A 25,933-nucleotide genomic window follows, 5' to 3' on the forward strand; every position below is an offset into this window, starting at 1 on the left:
GTACTTTTGATGGTTTCACATTTTAAATAACACATCCAATTTCTTTAATGAATATTGTTTGTGTGATATGATCTGTCAGTGTGCACTGTAGGTGGCTACGCACAGTACGCAGGCTGTTGTATATTTAGTTCAGAGTCATGTGTGGAGTTGGGGGTGGGGGGGTGTTGTTAACAGTGTCCTATAAAACCAGTGCCCTTACCAGATTCTCCTCTGAGGAGCAGAGAGAGTGAAGGAAGAGTAGCAGCACTCTATTCCTTCCCCGTTTCTTTTCATTCCTTTGTGCCAGTGCAAGGCGTACCACCCAGACATGGACCCAACAACGATGGGGGTTGGACGGTCCATTGCCGTGCTGACGTCAGGAGGTGATGCCCAAGGTAAGTAGAGGATTGGGCTGCTGGAGTCATCAGAGGGGTCATATCAGTGCTTTTATTAGTTTAGTTGACTGTAAAGTGAAATATTAATTGGCACACTTTGAAGAAGGACTCAACACCCTGAGGGGTGGATGTCGTGTCTGGTGGGAGTCCCAAGTAAACCAAATGAAAGTGAGGCCAGTTCTCCCAGATGGTAAATGTCTGCTCCTGCTATCACAGGGGGCCAAGTGTCAGGGGTTGATAGATGTGTTTGGCTTTTAACTCACTGAGTAGTGAGGCTGTGATGAGTAAGGTGTGATACTGTAATTGTCCCATTAGAGCCATTGGACTCTGATACAAGTTAGACCAACAGATAATGACCCTTTCAGACTCTGGTTTCTGCTGGATATAATAGTACTGAGGTGTGTAATAGACTGCATTTTTTCTTTCTTTGCAAAGTTGTTCACTTCTCACATCCCTGACAGTCTAGTGATCAAGAAAAAGTGCCCAACACCCGTTTAGACTGAAAATAAACACCTTCTACCATACACTCACACAAACTAAGGCTTGTCAGAACAAAAACTGGATCTGCTACCCCCTACATGAGAAAGCTCTAGAATGCAAACTCATAGGCCTATTGTTTTTATTTTTGTATAGAAAAAGCCCATCACACAATTCAGAAGTAAAAACCTTTGCGATGTTAATGAAATAAAATTAATTTGAACTTGAACCTCTATAATTGACTGGAAAAAGACAATGTAGTAGCCTATAATCTATGTGTATTTGCTTGTGTTTAACTGGTCATTTCGGTAGGGCTAGTTGTTGATAAATGGCTCTAACCACGTTGTATATGTTCTATGTTATAACTTTTATAACGTTTATGTAGCTGGGTTGTGTCATCACAAGATCATTCCAAACGTACCCCTAGTCTTTTGCTCTGAGCCATTATGTCCTTCTTGTCCCATCCTGTCCCCCTCTTTCTGTTATTTGGGGCTAATTTTAGAGTGTGGTGACCTTTTTCTGGAATGACATGGTATCGAGGAGATGACTGCCCCCTTCCACAGCTGCTCTCTGTTGAAACTAGAGCCTCCCCTCACACACACACACACACACACACACACACACACACACACACATACACACACACACACACACACACACACACTTTGGCCTTTAGACCTACACTGTGCTGAACATTGAGGAGAGCTTACAGTACAGTACACAATTAGGTTCACCATGACTCCCATGCTATTCTCTCTGAAAACTGTTCTAGAATGATTGTCACACAGATTATCAAGGGTTGTAAAAGTCCTGTCACTCAATGTGAGTGATGATGACATTCTAGACGCTGACATTCTAGTGTTTATCTAATATTGTATTAATGTAAGTGTCAGGCGGGAGAGTTGCTCGACAACGCCACCTAGGTTATAGCACCTAGGAGCTCTATTAGCCTGGAGGACACAGCAAATTAAATCACATCACACAAACACAAAAACCATTCGAGTCCAACCTGTGACATAAGCATTTAATTTATGAAACTGTGATTATGTGTTAGCCTAGCTATGATCCTGTACAGCTAGGCTTTGATGATGAACTATTATTGTAGTGTATATTTAAACTCAGTTTATTGTAATTTAAACTCATATTAAATTACTCAGGTGTCCACCTGTCTCTCCCCCCCCCCCCCCTCACTGGACTGAACCCCTGACATTTGCACTTGCCAGCTGTTGCACTATATTGTTCTTATTCCATTGCACTGATTTGTCTTGTTATTCGTTATTCACTGTTCTGTCCTGTTTGCACTTGTCTCTTATTGTATATCTGTGAAAAAAGAACTAGCACGCACACACCAATGCCACAACAATTTCCTATGTGTTTCAACATAAAGGGCAATAAATGTTATCTGAATCTGAATCTGAACATAGTCATGTACTGTAAACCCATGTTTGTGTCTTAGGCATGAATGCAGCTGTGAGGGCCACCGTCAGAGTGGGTCTCTATACCGGAGCCAAAGTCTTCTTCGTTTATGAGGTAGAATGATACACTACGAGAACGACATCACGATCCAGTGGTTCAACCTAATTCACTGGGTCATGTGTGGTCTATCATTTCTTATTGCCCTCATAGAGACCAAAAGAGTGAAAAACTCACATTTCCCATTAGACTCCTGAATAAAGCAGGATTATGCCTGCAAGATACAAGATACAAGATGTTTATTTATCACTCCGGTTATACAAGTACAATCGTGTGAGATACTTCTGTTGGGGAGGCTTTAGGGTGCATATTAGAAGACATACTGTATATATATATATAATATCAAAATATAAGAGGCAAAGAAAAATCTCTTAAAAAGGAGATACAATTATCGAATTATATAGATTTAAGGTAAAATAAATTATACACTCAAAATATACATTCAGAAGAATGTTGCACAGGAGTTGAATAACACTTGTTTTATTGTGTGTGTGTGTGTGTGTGTGTGTGTGTGTGTGTGTGTGTGTGTGTGTGTGTGTGTGTGTGTGTGTTTCAAACCCTAGGTTCAATCCCTAAAGGATATTAATGCTACATCAAACCATATAGACGATATTATGTCACTGCACTAGCAAGCAACCTTTCCTATCTCTAAATGAAAGTGTTTTTCCTGTCTGAGTGGAAGTACATGAAAAAGAGTGTTGTTTGTGATGCTGTCTGCAGGGCTATCAGGGTCTGGTGGATGGAGGAGACAACATTCGCCCCGCTACATGGGAGAGTGTGTCCATGATGCTGCAGTTGGTGAGTTCACCAACTTCACTTCAACAAACACAGACACATGTTCACTATAAGTCTAAACTAAAGCATCCAGCCATCCTAGAGAGAGCCTATGTACACAATGATGCGACCACTGAGCTGCACTTAATGTCTATGACCTCTTTAACCTGAGGCATTGGATGAAGGATTGGACCCAAACTTCAGTATAAAGAATACATTGTAAATCCTTTGCTGTATTGTTTGTATCAATTTCTATATAATCAAATTACTTCGGAAGCAATAGAAGTAGCAACCACAAAGAGTAATGTTTTCAGAAGATTTATTCATATTAGAAGTTGATATTGTGCACTGAATCCTATTTTTAGCAGTTGAACATGTAACTGAAAGCAGGAGCTGGAGAGTTGGCGGGGGGAGCATAAATATGCAGAGTTTATGACAGGCTGCCAGGGGTACTGATCTGCTATCATAGATGTAGCCTAAAATCCTAGGGCACGGGACAGGGTAATACAAGATGACCTTCAGGAGGTGTTTAAGATGAGCAGGGAGCTGGCCAGGTGCCATGGAAGAGAGAGAGGATGCCAGGGTGTCATTAACAACTTTCCCCCTCACTACTGACACCCTGACTTTTGGCGCTATTCCATTGACCGGCACGGCACGGCTCGCCTCGGCACGCTTTTGAACAGTTCTGGGTACGAGACGTTTTCCACTATACAGGAACGACCCGGGACTGTAGGAGGAGTTACGTGTCATCTATACAGATCAGCGGGGGGAAATGCGATAAGAATTATGTTAAAATGCAGCACTATCATGCACAGATCAGCCTTACAACATGTAACGTTAAGTGCCTGTTACTTGCCGCTTTCAGTTCTAGTAGTTTAGATCTCGCAACCAGGGAAATGCCGACATGTGTTAAAGCCCCGATTCTATTTTTATTTCTCCTGACACGTTGAGGACTGTGCTTTTTTTTGTTAGTGAACTACCGTAATAAGCCTAAAAAAGTTCAACTGTTCAAAAAGTGCAACTTCTCTGCTTTCAGAAACTGTTTGAATTTTTTAGATTGGGCATATAGTTCATGAATTACGATAGTTTGAAGAAACGCTGTAGAATCCTGTCTGCGCCGACAGCTCCGGTTTCGGAGCAAGACGCGAATCTATCGGCATTAGTCAAATACATGCTCACATCCAGTCATCCGCTCACTGCTCTCCATCAAAAATGGCACATCCATCAATAATATGACATAATAACAACTGCTCTGATTAGATTGTTTAATACATCAACGGGGGAAAAGCGAGATGAACTCGCGAGTATCATGCTTCCTCCATTGAACGGAAAGTCCTATCTATTCCATGTTGTTCCATGTTTTAGCCATCCCCCTTTCCACTGGTAATAAGGAATTGGCAAGAATAGATCGATATAAATAGATCAACATAATGCAGCACTATCATGCACAGATCAGCCTTAAAACATGTAACGTTAGATATATAATGGAGCGATGTATTTCTACGGAAAGGCTGACTGACTCATACAATCTCCGCGTTTGTTATAGATACGAGTGCTCCGGTGTCTTGCTGGTAGTCAAATATATTTATTTATATATACAGCATATGGATGTTACGTGCCTGTTACCTGCCGCTTTCAGTTCTAATAGTTTAGATCTCGCAACCAGGGAAACGCCGACATGTGTTAAAGGGAGCAAGACGCGAATCTACCGGCATTTGACTGCCGCTGGACTGAGGAACAGCATAGGCACAGGACATCGCCATAATAGCGATTTTTTTGTTATGCTTGTTGTAAATAAAAGTTCTATGATGCATTGAAATTACATTAAACTAAGATAATACGATGGTTATCATATTTTTTCAAATCTTTATTAATAAGTTATTACAGAAACAGTAAGTGAAATTTTCCGAGAGCGAAATCTGTTGTGGTATTTAAAGATGGCGGTTATAGGGAACGGTTGTGTAAATAGTACCTACAGCAGACTAGACTTACTAGAAGTTGGTGCGAAAAACGAGGGGACTGTAACGGCGAAATTCTTGGAACAACAGGGGATCCCATTCGACCTCGCGCGGTCGCCGGGTGAACAGTACTACGCTATCACTAAGGCGTAAGCGGCGGAGGCGAGACCGTAAACAACGCCGAGGAGCAAGGGGAGGCCTGCTAGCGAGGATGAGGAGAAGCCCAGACAAACCTGCTTTGCCGAGTATTTTCCTATCCAACGTCAGGTCCCTGACGAATAAGATGGATGAACTGAGACTACAAGTTGCCAAAAATAACATCGTGGGAGATAGCTGTGTGATTATTCTCACTGAAACCTGGCTAAATGAAACTATCGTGGACTCCGCGATTAGCTTGGAGGGCCGCACTCTACATCGCGCTGACCGCACGCAGCTCAGCGGTAAGTCCCGCGGAGGCGGCCTGATAATATCGACGAAGGATAGCTGGTGCTTAAACACGAAAACTGTAAGTAGCCACTGTTCCCCAGACCTGGAATACTTGACTGTTAAATGCCGACCCACATACCTCCCGAGGGAATTCAACGCGGTGTACATAACATCTGTTTATATTGCGCCTAGCGCGGATGGTAGCCTAGCATTGGCGCGGCTATATGACGTCATCAGTGGTCAACAAAGCACAGATCCACAGGCAATTCACATTATAGCAGGAGATTTCAATCATGTCGACCTGAAGGCAGTACTACCCAAGTTCTATCAGCATGTGAAATGTGCAACAAGAGGAGAAAAAACACTGGACAAGGTATACACGTGCTTACAAGGCTAGTCCGCTAGCTCATCTAGGCATGTCTGACCATGTGTCAATCCTCCTGATCCCAGCATACACTACCATGGGGAAAAGTGCTCCCATCACCACTAAGACTGTCAGAACCTGGCCAGAAGGGTCCGCTCCACTGCAGATCTGCCTAAATGACACCCCATGGCAGGAATATGAGCATGAGGACCTGGAACAGTACACGTCGTCGGTTCTGAACCACATAGTGAACTGCACCAACTCAGTCACCGTGGACAAACGGGTCCGGGTCTACCCCAACACGAAGCCTTGGATGACTGGGAAGGTCCAAAAACTGATCAACGAGAGGGACAACGCGTTCTTCGCAGGGAAGAGCACACCGCTGTACAGCACCACCAGGGCTAACCTAAAGCGCGGAATCAAAGCGGCCAAGGCAGACCACAGAGAGAAGATTGAGGAATGCTTCCTGAGCAACGACTCCAGGCGGATGTGGCAGGGGGTTCAGCACATGACAAACTTCAGAGCCAACAGGCTCACAGCCGCAGAGGACGACCCCCTGCTGGCGGGAAAGCTGAACACCTTCTACGCCCGGTTCGACGAGGGGCGAACGGAGGTAACCACAACACAAACACCACTCTCTCCAGCTCTCAGCAGCCTCACCCTCACAGAGCATGAAGTGAGACGCGTGCTGAAGGCAGTGGACCCCAGGAAAGCCTCGGGGCCGGATGGCGTCCTGGGACGGGTGCTGAGGGACTGCGCCGACCAGCTGGCCGGGGTTTTCACCAACATCTTCAACCAGTCCCTGTCCCAGGCCACCATCCCACCCTGCCTGAAAACCTCAACTATCATCCCAGTCCCGAAGAAAAGCACGGTGAGCTGCCTAAACGACTACCGCCCGGTGGCACTCACACCAATCATCATGAAGTGCTTCGAGAAACTAGTCCGGGCCCACATACTCACACGCCTCCCGCCCAACCTGGATCCATACCAGTTCGCCTACAGAGCCCACAGGTCCACAGAGGATGCCATCGCGACGACTCTCCACGCCACTCTATCCCACCTGGAGAGGGGAAACAGCTACGCGAGACTGCTCTTTGTGGACTTCAGCTCCGCCTTCAACACCATCCTTCCAGACAGGCTAGTGACCAAACTACTAGACCTGGGTCTACCACACTCTATATGTGCATGGATCAAGGACTTCCTGACCGACCGCCCCCAGAGGGTGCGGGTGGGCCCCCACACCTCCACAGCCCTCAGACTCAGCACTGGGTCCCCCCAGGGCTGCGTGCTAAACCCCATCCTCTACAACCTCTACACCTACGACTTCACCCCCGTCCACCCCAGCAACTCCATCGTAAAGTTTGCAGACGACACCACCGTGGTGGGATGCATCTCGGGGGGGGACGAGGCGGCGTACAGGGATGAGGTAGAGCAACTGAGCAAGCTGTGCAAGGTTAACAACCTGCTGCTGAACAAGTCAAAGACCCAGGAAATCATCGTAGACTTCAGGAGGAAAAAGTCCGAGATCCAGCCCCTGCTCATCGACGGAGAGAGCGTGGAGAGAGTCTCAACCCTCCGATTCCTGGGGATGCACATGCGGGATGACCTGACCTGGAAGGACAACACAAAAGACACCATCAAGAAGGCACAACAGCGGCTATACATCCTGAGAGTCCTCAGGAAGGAACACAGCAAGCAGGAGATACTGGTGACCTTCTACCGCGGCGCAGTGGAGAGCATCCTCACCTACGGCATCTGCAACTGGTTCTCCAGCTGCACTACCGCGGAGAGAAATGCGCTACAGAGAGTCGTGAGAACAGCACAGAAGATCACCGGCGCCCCCCTCCCCTCTCTAGAAGAGCTGTACAACACACGCTGTCTCAGGAAGGCCTCCAAGATCTCCAGGGACCCAACCCACCCCGGGTACGAACACTGTACCCGGCTGCCCTCGAAAAGGCGGTTCAGGACCTTGGCCGCAAGGACAAACAGACTGAAGAACAGCTTCTACCACAGGGCCGTCCAGGCCCTGAACACAGCAAAGACCTAGGTTCTGGGTGCTGGACAGTCTGGACGGATTGATGGCAGCTGCTGGACTGAAAAAATCAGGTGTAGTGCTGAGGCACAAATATGTACTTTTCAAGCCTGCAAACTGCGACACTTTAAATAAATGTGCAATAACACTATTGTGCAATATGACAACCCTAGTCGTCTATCTGTACAGTATAGTATAGTGGATTGTGTACATAGCCTTTATTTATGTAAACCAGCTCCTTCCCTTCTTGTGATTTTTTAAAAAGTTTTTTTTTTCTTTCCTAACACCAGGGGAGCCACCCCTCCTAAATTTCGCTGTTTGGTACCTGTACTGTAGCAATGACAATAAAGACCATTCATTCATTCATTCATCATTCATTTCAAATCTATGAACATGGGATGACGATTTCCATTGACCAATCAACGGTGTGCAGCGTCACACGCCACACGCAGCCTGGCAAAAAGGTACCTTTCGCTACCCATCCCGAACAAGAACTATTTTACCGTGCCGTGCCGTGCCGACCCGGGCCGGTCAATGGAAAAGCGCCAAAGAACAGGGCCGACCCGGGTCGTAGTGGAAAAGCGACTATTGACATACGGTACATGTATTCAGTTATCTGAGAAACACTATGTTCACTTTCCAATTTAAATGTTTTTTTTTCTCAAACTGTTTGAAGTCGAGGAATGAGTGTGTGAGTGAGTGATCTTACCATGCCCCTTCTCTGTATTCCAGGGTGGCACAGTTATTGGCAGCGCCCGTTGCAAGGACTTCCAAACCAGGGAGGGCCGCATGAAATCCGCTAATAACCTGGTGAAGCTGGGCATCACCAACCTGTGTGTGATCGGGGGTGATGGCAGCTTGACTGGTGCCAACCAGTTCAGGTCTGAGTGGAGAGAGCTTCTGGTCGACTTGGTCAAAGCCGGTGAGCACAGATGAAAAGAACTTTGGTTTCACACGTCTATGAAATCTCTGTCATTGATCGCTGGCTTACCTTGTTCTGCATATTTGGCATTTGAATGGACCCAAAGTGGCTACTCTCTAGAGTACATTGGTTAAAATGTTTATTATGACTGACTGTACAGGTGCAACTCAAAAAATTAGAATATCGTGCAAAAGTTCATTGATTTCAGTAATTCAACTTAAAGGGTTAAACTTAAATATTATTTAGACTCATTGCATTGTACATATGTATGATTATACTTTTCAGAGGGCTGACATTTCTGTATTTAAAATCCTTTTCTTATTGATTTCATGTAATATTAAAAATGTCTGAGATATTTAATTTGGGGTTTTCATAAGCTGTAAGCCATAATCATCAAATTTATAACAAATAAAGGCTTTAAATATCTCGCTCTGCATGTAATGAGTCTATATAATATCTAAGTTTAACCCTTTAAGTTGAATTACTGAAATAAATGAACTTTTGCACGATATTCATATTTTTTTAGTTGCACCTGTATGTAAAGGACTCCTCACCATGATTCTTCTCCAGGTAAGATTACTGATGGTGAGGCCAAGGCCTCCTCACACCTGAACATCGTGGGCATGGTAGGCTCCATCGATAATGACTTCTGTGGCACTGACATGACCATTGGCACCGACTCAGCCCTGCACCGCATCATGGAGGTGGTGGACGCCATCACCACAACCGCACAGAGGTGAGTCACCGCTGTCATACACACTACTGAAGACTCATACTCCTTGAAAAGTTATTGACTCTTTATGTTTCACCAGTTGTTTGACTCACTGTTCAACTGGAACACTGTTCAAAGATATGCTGTACATGATTTATAGCAAAAGCTTTTTACCCACAGCCACCAAAGGACCTTTATTCTGGAAGTGATGGGCAGACACTGCGGGTCAGTGTGTGTGTGTGTGTGTGTGTGTGTGTGTGTGTGTGTGTGTCTAGTTGCTACATTTATACTGTGAACTGGAACATGCGGCACTGTTACGCATTTGTGTGTGTGTGTGTGTGTGTGTGTATAGTTGCTACATTTATACTGTGTATTGTGACACTGTGAACATGGCACGTGGCACTGTTACGTGAGACTGTACTGTACAGTATGTTGCATGTAGTTTGACCTCTGTCCTGTGACCTTTTTCAGTGTTCTAGAATGTAGTCACTATATATATCTGTGTGTGACTGTGTGTGTTTGTCCCCTGCAGCTACCTGGCCCTGGTGACTGCTCTATCGTGCGGTGCTGACTGGGTGTTCATTCCAGAAATGCCCCCAGACGAGGGCTGGGAGGACCACTTGTGCAGGAGACTGCTGGATGTATGTCTCTATCCACACACACACACACACACACACACACACACACACACACACACACACACACACACACACACACACTCGTGTACATGTTTCAGCAATATTCTTCACACTCAATGCAATACGGTGTTACACCACCATCTTTTAGCATTACACCACCATATTTTATTTCAGTCACCCATTTCTAGCTATTATCATAAGTATTTCCATTCTTGATATCTAAATATGAAAGTGACATTCTTGTTCTTTCTGCTCTGATAGCAAAGGTCTAGAGGCTCCCGTTTGAATGTGATTATCGTCGCTGAGGGGGCTATGGACAGGAATGGAAAGCCCATCACCTCTGAACAAATCAAGCAGGCAAGCTCTCCCTCACCTCAGAGTTCAAGTGCTAATAGACTTCACTGTTGACTACGAGTGCATCACAGTCAGATGCTAACAGCTCTCCTTGTCTGCTCCTTCTGTCTATAGATGGTGACCAAGAAGCTGGGCTTTGACACTCGCACCACTGTCCTTGGACATGTACAAAGAGGCGGCACCCCCTCTGCCTTCGACAGAATCCTGGTACTTACACAAACACACACACACACACACACACACACACACACACACACACACTCACACACACACTCACACACACAGACAGACAGACACACACACACACACACACACACACTCACACATACATACACACACACATTGACTCCCCGTCTCTGATCCTGTTGAGCTGTTACCTCCTCAGTCAGAGTGTGTTTGTCTCTACTGTCTCCCTGCGTGTGTGTCTCCCTCAGGGCAGCAGGATGGGTGTGGAAGCTGTGATGGCTCTGCTGGAGGCCACTCCAGAAACCCCAGCCTGTGTGGTCAGCCTGTCTGGGAACCAGGCCATCAGGCTGCCTCTCATGGAGTGTGTGCAAGTGGTGAGCTAGCTCTCCGTCCTAAAGTGTGCCATCCCACTTCAAATACATCAGAGCATCCTTACTAATAAATGTTTTCATAAAAAACCTCTCACTCTCTCTCTCCTCTTTAGACTAAGGATGTCACTGTTGCCATGGCCGAGGGCAGATTTGAAGATGCTATCAAGCTCAGAGGAAAGTAAGAACATTATCCTTTGATAAGTACTTGACTAATAGCCATTATACCAGTGAGCAGTTAGGAAATCACTCACATGGTCTTAAAGAAAGGTTATCACATCCTCTAACATGGCACTGTTTTTTTGTTGGCACTGTGCAGGAGCTTTGAGAATAACTGGAATACATATAAAATGCTGGCCCACATCAACCCCCCCGACACCAAGGTGAGGAAAAGCAACAAAAAATGATTTAATGTTCTCTATCTGTACTCACTCATAAGCAGAAAGTGATTTGTCCTCAGAAGTATGAGTAAATTAACAAACTGTCAAATTACAACACTGCCAACATTAGACCTAAGACACTGTGGACCAACAAGTGTCCTCTCTCTCCCCTACAGAGCAACATCAACGTAGCCATCGTGAATGTTGGCGCCCCCTGCGCTGGCATGAACGCTGCGGTTCGTTCCGCAGTGAGGGTAGGTATCATCCAAGGGCACAACATGCTGGCTATCCATGATGGGTTCGATGGTCTTGCTCAGGGACAGGTGAGTACAGCCCACTCTTCTCACTTCAAACCTCTTTTATTAGCCCAATACTCTCATAGTGTACAAATGCAACATAATATCTCAAAAACAATGCTACTTGAATACCACTGAATGTCAGATAGTGCCACTAATAACTTTTTTTGTAGATGAAGCAAATCTAGAAACCTCACACCTCACCCCTATCTTTGTTGTCCTCCTCAGATTGAGCCCATGGGCTGGACTTCAGTTGGAGGCTGGGTAGGAAAGGGGGGTTCCATGTTGGGTACCAAGAGGTGAGATAGCACTCACTCTGAATGATGATGATGATGATGATGATGATGATGATGATGATAATGATGAATAAGCTGTGGATTGTTCTTATTTTTGTTTTAAGATCCCTGCCAACTAAGATGCTTGAGGACATCAGCCTGAATATTGCCAAGTTCAATATCCATGCTCTGGTGATCATTGGAGGTTTCGAGGTAAGACATTACAATAGACCTCATCACTACTATGATTCATGTCTTCTAACCACATGGCAATAACAATAGGCACAATTCATATGATGTCAGTAGCCTAACCCTGCCTCCCCCTACCCTTCTTCCTTTCCCCTACACAGGCGTATGTGGGTGGTCTGGAGCTGGTGCAGGCCAGGGAAAAGTATGAGGAGCTGTGCATTCCCATGGTGGTCATCCCCGCCACCGTCTCCAACAATGTGCCCGGTTCTGACTTCAGTGTCGGTGCTGACACTGCTCTCAACACCATCACCTCAGTCAGTACCATAGCACCACCAACCCCAGCTCCAACACCACAGTCAATACCGTAACCTTCACATTCTCTACTGTAACACTGTGCCTCTTTCATGCCATGTTCCCCTATAGACCTGTGATAGGATCAAGCAGTCTGCAGCAGGCACCAAGCGTCGTGTGTTCATCATCGAGACCATGGGCGGATACTGTGGCTACCTGGCAACCATGGCTGGTCTGGCTGCAGGGGCAGATGCTGCCTACATCTTTGAGGATAAATTCAATATTAAGGACCTGGAGGTGAGCTGATGGCTACTGTACATGCCCTCTATGATACACAGAGCTTTATCCACAGCCTACGTACAACACAGTCAATTTCTCATACTCCTGGAGATACTACTGTATATACTCAAATCAGAACTGTACAAAAGTACTGTTTCCATGTAACCTCAATGGGCCTTTGGTTTACAGATGAACGTGGTGCATCTTATAGAAAAGATGAAGACTACGGTGAAGAGAGGCTTGATTCTCAGGTGGGGTTTCATTCAAATGTAATTTAGTCCAGCGTAATACCGGTAATCTTAAATCAAACACAAATCCTTCACATTTCATTTCATTTTTTGAACAGTTGCTTCACCAAGAGATTTGGTTGAGTCGAACAGACTACACGCTACTGCAACATGTTTAGATCTCATCTTGAATGCCTCTTGCTTGACAAACCTCTCTGCCATTGTGTCCTTTGGACAGAAATGAGAGAAGCAATGCCAACTACACCACAGACTTCCTCTTCAACCTGTACTCAGAGGAGGGTAAGGGCATCTTTGACTGCCGCAAGAACGTCCTGGGACACATGCAGCAGGTCTGTTACAGTTTGAATTAGAAGTATAAGTTCTTCTTCTTCTTCTTCTTCAAAAAAAGAAAACTTACTGTGCACTTCAGATAAGTAATGCAATCATGACTCCCTCCAGGGTGGGACCCCAACACCTTTCGACAGGAACTTTGGCACAAAGATGGGGGCCAAATCTGTCCTGTGGCTGACTGAGAAACTGAAGGAGTGCTACAGACATGGTATGAGCAGCTGTGGCATATGATTCTAACTAATAATTACCCATTGCCCATTAGCCAATGGCAATTTTACTACAATGTTAAATTGCATCATATACTATACTCTATGCTTTGTTCCATTGCTGTGGTAGCAGTTATCACATCACTGTATTATTAGTTATGATAAATTATTGCTGATTATTACTGACTGGCATGACTGTCCCTCAGGCCGTATCTTCGCTAACACACCAGACTCTGCCTGTGTGTTGGGCATGAAGAAGAGGTCGCTGATGTTCCAGCCTCTTATTGATCTTAAGGAAGATACAGACTTCGAGTAAGATCTCACAGTCCTGCAATATTTGTTAGATAGAAGATAGAATCCATGAAATTACAAACATATCAATGGCCTAGGTTTTTACTCTTTCCCCATCCTTCCCTGTCTCTTCCAGGCATCGCATCCCCAAGACACAGTGGTGGCTGAAGCTGAGACCTGTCATGAAGATCCTGGCCAAGTACAAGATCAACCTGGACACATCTGAGAGCGCTCACATGGAGCATGTGATCCATAAATCAGGGGTGAAGCCTGTAGAGACGTAATCATTTTTCTGTTACACAATTGATTGTGCATGTATGTACCTGTACCTGTTTTAGGAATTAATACGCTGATTCATAATCATACTGTATGCAATTATTTTCTCTCTTTGGCCTTTTCTCATTCTCATTTGTTGTTTTTGAGTGACAGTGAACCACATTTGCTCAGGCTCCTAAGTACCTCAATAAACAAATTAAAGGTGTATTAGTCTCTCATCTCTGCTGAATAATTTCGTAATTACGGTATTTCATACTTTTGTATTAGGATGCTATTAATCTAATACAGTATCATGAATCTTTTCAAAACATGTGGGAAGTGTAGCTCTGGCAGCCTTGTGTGCAATGAGAAGCTTTGAATATCACAAAAGCTGTGAAGGGGAACAGCCACACCCTGGTACATCTCAAAGCATGACCTCCTCTGATACACAGACAAACTCAGGACAGCTGCTCAATTACAACACAATATACTACACCTACAGTACTACATGAGCCTACTCTGCAGCTTTCAGGTATGGGATTGTGTCAAACATCTACAGTTAACTAAGTAAACCTTTTAGAAGAAAATATTATCCATTCCTACTTTAACAGCCTGAAAGTTGATTATTATGGGTAAGAGTTTGAGATACAGTTATGATTGCAAAAAAAGCTTTAGCTTGTTTATAGTTTATATTGGGATTGGATTCTTTCGGCTTTACAGGTATACAGCTGGGACTATTATGAAACATTATGATTAACATTAACATTATGATACATTATGAACGCTTTGTAAATCTATGGATCACTTACTAGATCTGAATCATCTTTAATTGTATTTTGCTGAAATGTAAATATGGGATAACGCCAAACTACTTACAAGAATTTAGTCAATTCATGCTGTTGTTAAATAGACATTATGCTGACAAACCTTGAGTCCTGATCACCCATCTGGAACTGTTTGGTGCTCCTCCCTTCCAGCAAGAGGAACTGAAAACAAAGATATAGACCACATTAACAAGACACAACTCAATGAAGGTGTTTATCGTCTATCAAAAATATTCATGCTGTTACTTTTGTAAATATATTTGAGCTCTTCTTGCGCTTTTCTGAAATGATTGACCATATTAGCCCTGGCTATCCATAACTAGCACTGAGTGTTTGATATTCTCTCTCTGAGCAGACCATGAGAAGGGTGTGGTTGACTGTGGCCTTGCTGATACACTGCATGGAGCTGAGGGGAACTATGGGTAGGTGCACTTCACAATGTAGACAATGATAGATACATAGATAGTTTCTAAATGGTTTTGCTAAAGATTTTGTTGTTGTTTTATGATGATGGTGACAGTGGTTAGGACTTTTGGATGAGGATGAATGATCAATCCAGATGTGAAATCACACTTCACATCCCAGGTTTGTTTCTTGCTTGATTCGTTGACTTCTCAACCTAATAACAAGCCAACAGTGGTAGATATAGCTTAAGATTCTATAGTAGAACTCCACGCTGGCCTATCAGACAGAACGCGACTGAACCTCGGTCATACCAAGGAGGGATTTGAAAGCCTAGGCATTAGCCCAGGGAGCAAAACACATGTCTTCAGGTCTCAGGCAAGGTTACCTTCATTACACCCCTCTCTCTATAGGCCTGGGTGGAAAATGCCAGCCTAAGCCCACCTGTACTGAGTGTCTGAGGAGCCCTGGCTGTGCCTGGTGTAAGCAGAAGGTATCTCAATCTCTCCATATTTTTTTGTACACTGACGGGTTACATAAACCAATGGTTATTCTATTTTTATAGTTTGACACTGAGAATGCAATGTTAAATTGAACACAGAGCTTTCTTGGATCCGTGGAACCTAATGAGCGGCGTTGTGACTCGGAGGAGGCTCTGAGTAGGAGACAGTGCTCTGATGGAGAGGTCCTGAACCCTCAGCCTGCTGTCGAGATCAGGAGGGATGAGCAACTGGACAATGTGGTGCAGCTGCGGCCACAGCACCTCCATCTAAAGCTCAAAGTTGGTGAGGATTTACACAGTCTCTCACACATTTGATGGTTGATGCTAGTTGATCAATCAGCTTTCAAATTCCCCTGAAACATCCTTTGCCTCATATTATCCCAATATGTTTGCATCCCAGGTGTGCCTCAAACCTTTGAGGTGAAGTTCAAACGTGCAGAGGGCTACCCCATTGACCTGTACTACCTCATGGATTTGTCCTTCTCAATGAAAAATGACCTAGAGAATGTCCGGAACTTGGGGAGAGAAATTGTCAATGCAATGAAGAACATCACCAGTGCAGTCAGGATAGGTGAGTCCTCAGCCACAATCTACAGTGTCAGTGGGTCAGTCTGTTTACCTCAACACTACAGCTCAATCATGGTCATCAAAATAAAAACCTATGCTGAGCATTCTGGGCCTGCCATGTTTAAAAGTTTCCTCCACCTGCTCCACACAACTAACTAATGCAGAAGAAGATAATGCACTTATATACTGATATATGGAGATCTTTCTTGGTCAGGTGGCCGGAAATGATATATTGATGACTCAGAGAGAAGGTTGAATTGTAATCATTGTATTAGGCAGATCTGGGTTGCATTCTTTTGTACAGATGTTTCCAAGGCAGCATGCTCTGTTAAGTCCAAGCTTCAAGCATGGCTACGACATAGGAGATGTCGAGCTTGGCTGCGACTGGTGCCGAGCCTGGCTGTGGCATAAAGAGATGCCAAGCAAAGTACTGATGTTTGTTACAGCTTATATACAGTTCTCAGAGAGGGAAATAGCTTTTACCTCGTAACTTACAATACTGACATTGGTTCCCATACATGGCTATCCTGTGTTCATGCTGTTCTGCTCTGCAGCTGACCACTGGGTAAGCTCCTATGTCCTTAGAGTTAAACTGGTCTCACTGTTACTTGATATGGTATATGCCTGCTCCTAAGAATGTTGTTTACTACTGAGAGTGGGCACACTTAAAGTATGTTTAAGGTTAAACAATGTGTATCGCATCATTACATATACTTACAATCCACAGGCTTTGGTTCCTTTGTGGACAAGGTGGTTGACCCCTATGTCAACACAGTGGAGGCCAAACTGGCCAATCCGTGCATTGATAGCTACAAGGGTGGCTGCCAACCCACCTTCAGCTTTAAGAATGTGCTGCAGCTCACAGAGGATGTGGAGGAGTTTGAGAGGAGGGTGAGCCAGGAGAATATTTCCAGCAACCTAGATGGCCCTGAGTCAGGCTTCGACGGCATCATGCAGGTCGCAGTCTGTCAGGTAAGATCTCGCTTCTCTGAGGGATTATTTAGTGTTTAAATTCAGAGCTGTGTTTTCATAGAGTGGAATAAAATAATAGCCTACTGTTAGAAAGGAGATACATTTCAAAACTTTAATTGGCTCCTGAACTGACCAATACACTGACCTAACCATATCTGAGCACATTATCAGAATAGATGGTCATATTGATCCTTGGTTGTAAACCTCCAACCAACCCTATCTGTAGGACGATATTGGCTGGGGTAATGTAACTCGCATTCTGGTCTACACCTCTGATGATACCTTTCACCTGGCTGGAGATGGCAAGCTTGCTGGTATCTACCAACCTAATGATGGAAAATGCCATCTTAACAGCAATGGCCTTTATGATATGGATACCCTTTATGTGAGTGAGCATTAATTGGGATGATTAATTGAGTGCATCTCTCTATCTCAGCTTGTATTTTCACTGATTTGATCAGATAATAAGTCATTAAGGAGTCTATGGAGTTCACAAAAGTAACGTAAAACACTTTTGTAAAACCATCGCTATGTCTTTTTTTCCTCTTCTAGGACTACCCCTCGGTTGGACACCTTTCCCAGGTCCTTTCAGCTAATAACATTAAGCTAATATTTGCAGTGACAGACGTGAACGTTCAAAATTATGAGGTAATTGGCTCTTCTTCATTACTGTCTGTTTTGTGTTTAATACAAGAGTATCTACTATGTAGTGCATCTGACAGCCTCCTTCTCCCAATCCCCCAGGCTCTGAGTGAGCTCATCCCTCACTCAGTGGTGGGGCTCCTGGTGGACGGCTCCAGTAATGTGGTCCAACTCATCTCAGAAGCCTACAGCGTGAGTGTTTACAGTACACCTCTGTATACCTCTACTGCACTGTGTAGTTTTTTTTTTCAATCTCAAATTGAAGCGCTAGTCTTGGAATAACTTGGTGCATGTAAAAAAATCTAAGTTGTCGTGTAAACCTCATAACCACCATTGAGATCCACAGAACCTTACCTCCTCCATCCTACTGGAGCACCATGGAGCCCCACTAGGCCTGGATATCTCCTACAGCTCCCAATGTGATGATGATGATGATGATGATGATGATGATGATGATGACGATGATAATGGCACCCTAAAACGGGGCCAGAGCAGGGGAGAGTGCAGCAATGTGAGGATAAATCAGCAGGTAAAGCAAGGTGTAGTGGCAAGCTGCAGTATGCTACAGTATGTTTTGATTCCAGTTCAGAATCAGGCCAATAGCCTTATAAAGAAAATATCTCCAGTGACCCTCTTTTGTCATTCTCAGGTAAACTTCACAGTGACTTTGACCATCTCAACCTGTTTACCAAAGACAGAATCATTCATCATTAAAGTGCAGGGTATCAATGAGGAGCTGAAGGTTACGGTAGAGACCCTTTGTGACTGCAGCTGTCTGGACTCTGAGGCACAGTCCTCCCAGTGTAATACCAATGGAACATTCCACTGTGGCATCTGTAGGTAGGGCCTTTCTTCCAGCCATCTTTATTTTTACCTGCTTGAAAAGGAACAGGTCTATTCTAATAATACAGAGTGTACAGTAGCATTGTGTAGACATAACAGCAACTGTATGTAGGTTGAAACATATCCATTGTTTTGCAGCTGTGATGCAGGGCACACTGGGCAGAGTTGTGAGTGTGAGAAGCACCAGGACATGGACACCAGTCTGGCCCTAGAGGCCCTATGCACACAGGGGAACAGCACACGGCTGTGCAGTGGGCATGGGAGCTGTGTGTGTGGCCGCTGTATGTGTCAGGGCCATTACAGGGGCCAGTACTGCCAATGCGATGACACCAGCTGCAATCGTCACAAGAATGTGATCTGTGGTGGTAAGGAAGAGTTAAGAATGTGGGGTTCAGGGAGTTCAGGGTTCTTGTAGAGGCTCACTCTCTCACTACAAGAGCACTTAAATACGTAATTGTTTACAGCAGGGGTTCCCAAACTTCTCCATACCAAGGACCCCCGAATAGCCATAGCCTCAAGCTGCCCCCCCCCCTATTGCGAAAAAACAACAACTATTGGCTTTAAAAAAACAAAAAACAAACATGCATTACACTGGCAAATATAAAAATCAAACATACAGCTTCTTATTTTTATTAATTCAAACATGAATTTGTCATTTGTATTTTACAATATTCATATATTATAATATTGTAACGATCCTGTATGAGGCCCGTTAACAGCTCCACCAAGGGAGTTAACTCTCTTGGTCTAATGGTTAGCGCGGCCGTCGGTTATGTGGGAGGTCGGGGTTCGACTCCCGCATGGGGCGAGTTACACTAGAAGATTCCCGTTCGCTACACTGGTGTCTGAAGTGGGATGGAACGAAGGCCATCGGAGAGGCGTGTCCACGTGAGGGACTTGACATAGTGAAGCGTGAGGGCACGCTCTCCCGAACGGTGAGGATAGTGTAACGATCCTGTATGAGACCCCGTTAACAGCTCCTCCAAGGGAGTTAACTCTCTTGGTCTAATGGTTAGCGCGGCCGTCGGTTATGTGGGAGGTCGGGGTTCGACTCCCGCATGGGGCGAGTTACACTAGAAGATTCCCGTTCGCTACACTGGTGTCAGCAGTGGGATGGAAGGAAGGCCATCGGAGAGGCGTGTCCACGTGAGGGACTTGACATAGTGAAGCGTGAGGGCACGCTCTCCCGAACGGTGAGGATAGTGTAACGATCCTGTATGAGGCCCGTTAACAGCTCCACCAAGGGAGTTAACTCTCTTGGTCTAATGGTTAGCGCGGCCGGCGGTTATGTGGGAGGTCAGGGTTCGACTCCCGCATGGGGCGAGTTACACTACCAGTTCCCGTTCGCTACAATATTATAACAGTTCTTTCTTTTCTTTTAGTACTATTTTTCTTAATTATCACACACATAATTAATTTCACTAAATGAAGGGTGGGCTTGGTGGCTCCTAGTTTGTCAACCCTGGGTTTCAGGTTTGTCAGTACCATACGCATGTCATTGTCCACTTGCAAACGTGCTTTGTGCTTTGTTTTCAGTTCTTTCAATGGAAGAAAATGCAAGAAGGGATATGAGAGCCCTCTTAGCCAGGGTAGGAAAGTCCATTCTCACATCCAGCCAGTACTCAGGGAGTGAAAGACCATCACATTTCAGCCCCCTGTGAAAGCCTGCATACGTTGGAGTGGAGCAGCAAACTCTCAAAACTAGTGCACATGTCGTGTGTCCCCCAGTCTCTCCCGGTCTTTTTGTTTCTTTTTGTGTCTCCCTGTCTGATTTCGCCCTCTCTCTTGCCATGGCAACATTCGCGTGCAGTGACATGTCGTTCGCAGGATTGCGAAATATTAAAACATGCACCACTCTCTGCTTCTCTCCCTGTCTATGTGCGTGACTGCGTTCAGGTTATAGCCGTTTCATTTTTCTAATCGCTCATTAAGGACGGAAGACAGCAGAGACTGAACCCAGAACAATTCATAATGAAGTGAAATGAAACATTATATTATTGATGGCCATTATCAAAGGCAAACTCAATATACAACGATAGGGCTGCAGCTCCGTATTAAAGAACGATAGTACTTTCCCCGGTGATATCTTAATTAAGTTAATGAAAGTGGTAAAGAGACAGATGTGAAAGAGGGGGGAAAGGGGACAGCAAGGCATCAAGACATCAATAGTTCTCAATAAGCACACCTCTGTAGAACAGAAAACCTGCTATTTGAGACACGCTATTGCTATTTGTAAGTAGCAAACACGCGTCTGGTGAGGACGACGCACCTAAAAGTCCGACAAAAGATCCGCCAGGCACAAGTAAGGTAAGGTCACTGGTGGGTTTTGGGCCTAAACACTTTGACTGACAGGCAGACGGTTGCGATTGAAAGAAGGGCATGAAAGGATTTATAACAATTTAGATTTTATTTTAAACCAGCACAATAATCTTATGAGTTTTTGGGGTCTTTAGGGGTCATTTTTTGGGGTCATTTTCCATTTTCCTCTCCTGGCTGACCCACTTTGAAAACCCCTGGTTTACAGTAATACATTTATGTATTATTTAATAATAATAATTTTGACAACCTCTTGGTACCCTAGAAAGCACACGCTTGTAGTTACAACAGAGAACAAGCGATCGTATATTGGTTGTTAACGTTAAGACAAACACATCACAATGTTATGTGTAGGGGAGTGAGACTCTGCAGGGGAGTGAGACTCTGCAGGGGAGTGAGAAGGCTTTTGTTGAACATTACCTGAAGTTAACTATTATTTAACTTATTAAATATCCCTGGAGAGGCTGTATCGGTGGTTTCTGTACTAGTGGTTGCCACAAAGTATACAGCATTATTAAATTAAGCCTAATTTGATTAATTCTATTTGACCATTCTTGCACTAATCAGCACAAACTGAACAATTCTTTGCACAGTGTTACATAAATTACTTAATTATGAATACTTAGTTATGCTTTGCTATTAACAATATATAGCCACATTTACTTGCCAAACCGCTGTATTGTATACTGCCATCTTATTAGGCCCTACAACCATTATACAAAATGTTGATTTGTCTCTACTTTGAAGAAATGTAATTGTCCTGTGTTGTGTCTGTGCAGGTAATGGGGGGTGTAACTGTGGAACATGTGAGTGTTACCATGAGTACATAGGCCCTGCCTGTGAATGTTCTACCCTCATGGATCAGTGCCAAACAAGCAATGAAGGAACCTGCTCTCACCGTGGACACTGTGAATGTAATCAATGTCAATGTCATCCTGGTTTCTTTGGCAAACACTGTTCAAAACCTGTAGCACCTTGCCACACATACCGGTGAGACAAATCTCAAATCTGTCAATATCAACCCATGGCCGTTTCAGCAGGAGAGATGTATTATTTATGTTATCACCTGCTATTTTGATCACATGCTAATATCTCATTTAGTATGATTAACTAAACTAACCTTTTCTCTTGTGGTGTGTGTGTTTTAGGGCCTGTGTTACATGCATGTTGTTACATGGGTCTGACATTAACATGTGTTACCATGCCTGTGGCTCTGCACAGCCTATCCACATCAATGGAACACAACCATTCCCCTGTCAGGATGATACTGTATATTTCAATGTGGAATTAGACATGAGCAATGGCCAAATCATTGTCTATTACACTCATAATCCAAGTACGTTTTACATTATTTTACTAAAAGAAATGTTGTCTGACAGGTCCTATCAGAGTCTCTCCATTAAGATGTATAATCTAGTAATTTTGCAATAACAATTTACATACATCTAAAATCTGAATAACAGAAGATTTTCACATGTGACACAAGATAATGCTTGATCTTCATTCTTTCTTCTTGTCCCTTATGTTCATCACAGGGGGGATTGATTCATTCATTATTAATGCTGGTTTTGCAGTAGGAGGAGTCCTCTTACTTGGCTTCATCATGATCATAATGTATCGGCTGAAGCTGGAGGTGTTTTACCAGTGGGAGTATCGGAAGTTCCTGAAAGGAAGAGAGAATATAAGGGAGATGTAAGGGAATTTACAAGGGAAATGTGAGTTATAAAAGAGAGAAGAACTGCTAAAATAACCTCTGAACTGAAAGTCCAAAACAAAAATCTTATAATAATAATATATATATATATTATTATTATTTTTTTGAGTTTGAGTTTGAGTTTGCAGCAAAATCACTGGTGTTTACAAATGGAAAGGCAGCACTCTAGAATGTGAACGTTAACCCAGGGGAAAATATTAGATATTCCAAACTTTGGGAAGAGAGCTAACCCTTAGCAGAGCAAAGTATATTGTCTGTTTTCCACTCAGTCCTCAATACTTTCATGTTTCACACTCAACAAACGAATTGTGTGTTGGCTATTATAGTCCAGTCAATCTAACTCAAAAAAAGGCCCAACCCAGGAGAAATTGCAATAGTAATGTTTCATAGTTTTTATTGTTCCTAATACCCTCCTGCATCATATATTAAAAGTCTTACTTAATTAATTTATTGGATCATACTTTTTTCAAGGTCAAAAGAGGTTAAACAATGTTTTAGAGTGACGCCATCTGGGTAAAATGATGTTAATATTGGAGGGCCTATGTATACCTATCCAACATATTTGGTGTCTTTTTCAGAGGATATTCTTAAGTACAACTACTCCAACACCCACTTATTTGCCAAATGTGACGCCAGACAATGTTTTCATCAATCAGTTGCCAACATAAACTTTTTTTTACATATTCTGAAACTACAGATTGTAAGCTTTCAAATGATGAAGTCAAGTCTCCCTTACCGGTAGCCTACGGCAGAGGAGAACAGTGAATCAATTCCACACCTTATAAGTATTTAGTGATCGTTAAACTTTATTAGGCCTATATCGAGTGGCAGACTTTTATCGAGTTTAAAACTTAAAGTTGCGTGTTATGAAAAAAAAAAAACGAAAACCAAATATTGTTGACACAATAAGTTTCACTTTCATTTTCTGCGACTGGTTTAGCACTAGACTGGCTTGCATCACAAATCTTCCTTATCATGTGTCATCCCCCCCGCCATCCTGTGAAAATAAATATTGGTCCCCCACAATATATAACTGTAAACACAACTTGATGCATCATTGATTAATGAAGTGAATGACGTAATTTCAATAAAATTACACAATGAAAACACCACTCCCAGTCTGTCATTGGTAAGTAGTTCAAACAAAGATGTTAGACATTTCTTTAAAAAAGCCCAATCAAGCTCAATAGTTTCTGCAGCACGAATGCAACAACCCTGTAAGGCGCCATTGTTGTTGTGAGAGGTGGAGCTATGGCGTCATCGGTTCAGGAAAGATGTGTATGGCTTGTAAAGATGGAAACGCAAGGGTAGTGTTTTCAGATTTGTTCACTCTGGGACCCTTTTTTTAAATTTTATTGTGTATTCAGGCTCCCAGAACGCGGTTCCGTGTGGACGAAACGGCCTTACGACAAAAAACGTTGGCGGATACACCCAAATCCGTCTCTGTGTGGACATGGCCTCAGAGTAAGGCCGGGAAGATCATCAAGGACAACAGCCATCCCAGTCACACCCTGTTCTCCCTGGTTCTATCAGGCAGACAGTACCAAATCATTCAGACCTGGACCAAACTTGATTAATATCTCTGCCCTTTTTTTATTTTAGTTTTTTGTGCATTTCTGCTTTAATGGGATAGAGACAGTAGAGACTGACATGAAGGATGGGGGGGAGAGAGGAGGGATGACATGCAGGATATGTCGACAGCCAGAATCGAACTGGGGGCGCTGCGATTACATGGCTGACGCCTTAGTGTGCTACGCCACCGAGCGCCCCCCATCTCTGCCCTGTTATTAGCTGAACCCCTGGCTAATATTTATAACATGACAATTCTCTCTTGTACCATTTTCAAAGGGTGGAAGGTGGCGAATGAAGTGGGGGGGGGGATCCCAATAACTAATCCTAATAATAATTACAGCCCTATCTCAAGGCCTTCTTCACAGAGTCTGTGATAATAGTCTTGGTTTTATATAGCGCCTTTCACTGAAACTCATGGACGCTTTACAAATTTGACAGAAAAAAGTCAGACAGACAAAACAGAAAACACAGAGACGGCGACAAAACTAAACTAGGTGAACAGGGCTGATTTGAAGGTGTCCAGGGTAGAGGCATTGCGGATCACTGTGGGGAGAGAGTTCCAAAGGGTGGGTGCTGCCACACTGAAGGTTCTGTCCCCGAACCAGAAGGAAATTAAACCAATTTAATATAGAAGTTCATCCAAATATGTGCTTATATTATTTCTTAGAATGAGCACAACAATACATAGGCTAGAACAATAACCACAAAATAATACTAGACTTGAGATGGTCACATTTTACTGCTTGAAAGCTGTCCTTTTCAGGACCAATAGGACAACCAATATCTGCCATGTCCTCACTCTCTCCTTGCGAGGGGCAGTCAGTCTGTGTCCCGGCGGGTCAGCCCTTGGCCCTCCTCCTCTTGCGTTCGTCACCCATCTCCTGCAGCCTCTCCTGCAGGCCCACCCGCCTCTCCTGCAGCCTCTCCTCCACGGCCACCAGCCTCTCCTGCAGCCTCTCCTCCACGGCCACCAGCCTCTCCTGGTCTGCCTCAGGGCCAGGACTGTCTGCCTCAGGGCCAGGAGGTTCTGCTCCAGGGCCAGGAGGGTTCTGCCCTCGCTGGGCTGCTCAGATTGGGTGGCGGCTGTGGTCCGCATGGCATCGTTTCTCTGCAGGGAGAAATCCCCTGTGCTGATCAGTGCTGATCGTTATAATATATTAGCTTATGCTTTTGTGCAAGATGGATTTGTTTTTTACAGCCATCTTGATGGAGACTAAAATATGATATAGACTGGAAGATTCAAAAGGAGAGATAATGCTACACTTACCAGCGACCCCAACAGACACTTTTTGTAAACTTTTGTGGAGTTTGTAGCCAACAAACCCCCAGCAAAAAAACAGACAGGCATGTCTGGTATGAGCGCTCCATCACCTTGAAAACCACAGCCCAGCCATCGTCACTTCCAGATCTGAAAAATTAAGCAAACTCCTCTGGAGTAATGTCCAACCCTACCGTTGCCCACGCCGGAAGGCCAGGGAAGA

General features: G+C 44.2%; 2 protein-coding genes across 2 annotated transcripts; both read left to right on the forward strand.

Annotated features, from left to right (window-relative positions):
* Positions 1-307: 307 nt before the first annotated feature.
* On the forward strand, positions 308-14,127 carry LOC308160635 (ATP-dependent 6-phosphofructokinase, muscle type-like; the record flags this gene model as incomplete). Its single annotated transcript, XM_080534579.1, has 22 exons — positions 308-374; positions 2,308-2,381; positions 3,045-3,122; positions 8,611-8,800; positions 9,371-9,536; positions 9,693-9,737; positions 10,045-10,153; positions 10,412-10,507; positions 10,619-10,711; positions 10,939-11,064; positions 11,175-11,239; positions 11,378-11,441; positions 11,615-11,761; positions 11,963-12,033; positions 12,135-12,222; positions 12,360-12,512; positions 12,622-12,786; positions 12,958-13,019; positions 13,234-13,345; positions 13,455-13,554; positions 13,759-13,864; positions 13,980-14,127. 22 exons carry the CDS (start codon positions 308-310, stop codon positions 14,125-14,127), a joined length of 2,325 nt encoding a protein of 774 aa, XP_080390705.1.
* A 1,153-nt stretch (positions 14,128-15,280) lies between these two features.
* Positions 15,281-22,862, forward strand: LOC308160636 (integrin beta-7-like; the record flags this gene model as incomplete). The annotated part of the gene is made up of 13 exons (XM_080534580.1): positions 15,281-15,344; positions 15,738-15,817; positions 15,926-16,109; positions 16,227-16,397; positions 17,121-17,365; positions 17,592-17,750; positions 17,918-18,013; positions 18,110-18,199; positions 18,657-18,847; positions 18,989-19,215; positions 21,946-22,156; positions 22,315-22,502; positions 22,702-22,862. The coding sequence occupies 13 exons, from the start codon at positions 15,281-15,283 to the stop codon at positions 22,860-22,862; spliced, it is 2,067 nt and encodes a 688-aa protein (XP_080390706.1).
* Positions 22,863-25,933: the final 3,071 nt, after the last annotated feature.

Source organism: Nansenia antarctica (assembly GCF_963989245.1).
Source record: "Nansenia antarctica genome assembly, chromosome: 6".
NCBI lineage: Eukaryota > Metazoa > Chordata > Actinopteri > Argentiniformes > Microstomatidae > Nansenia > Nansenia antarctica.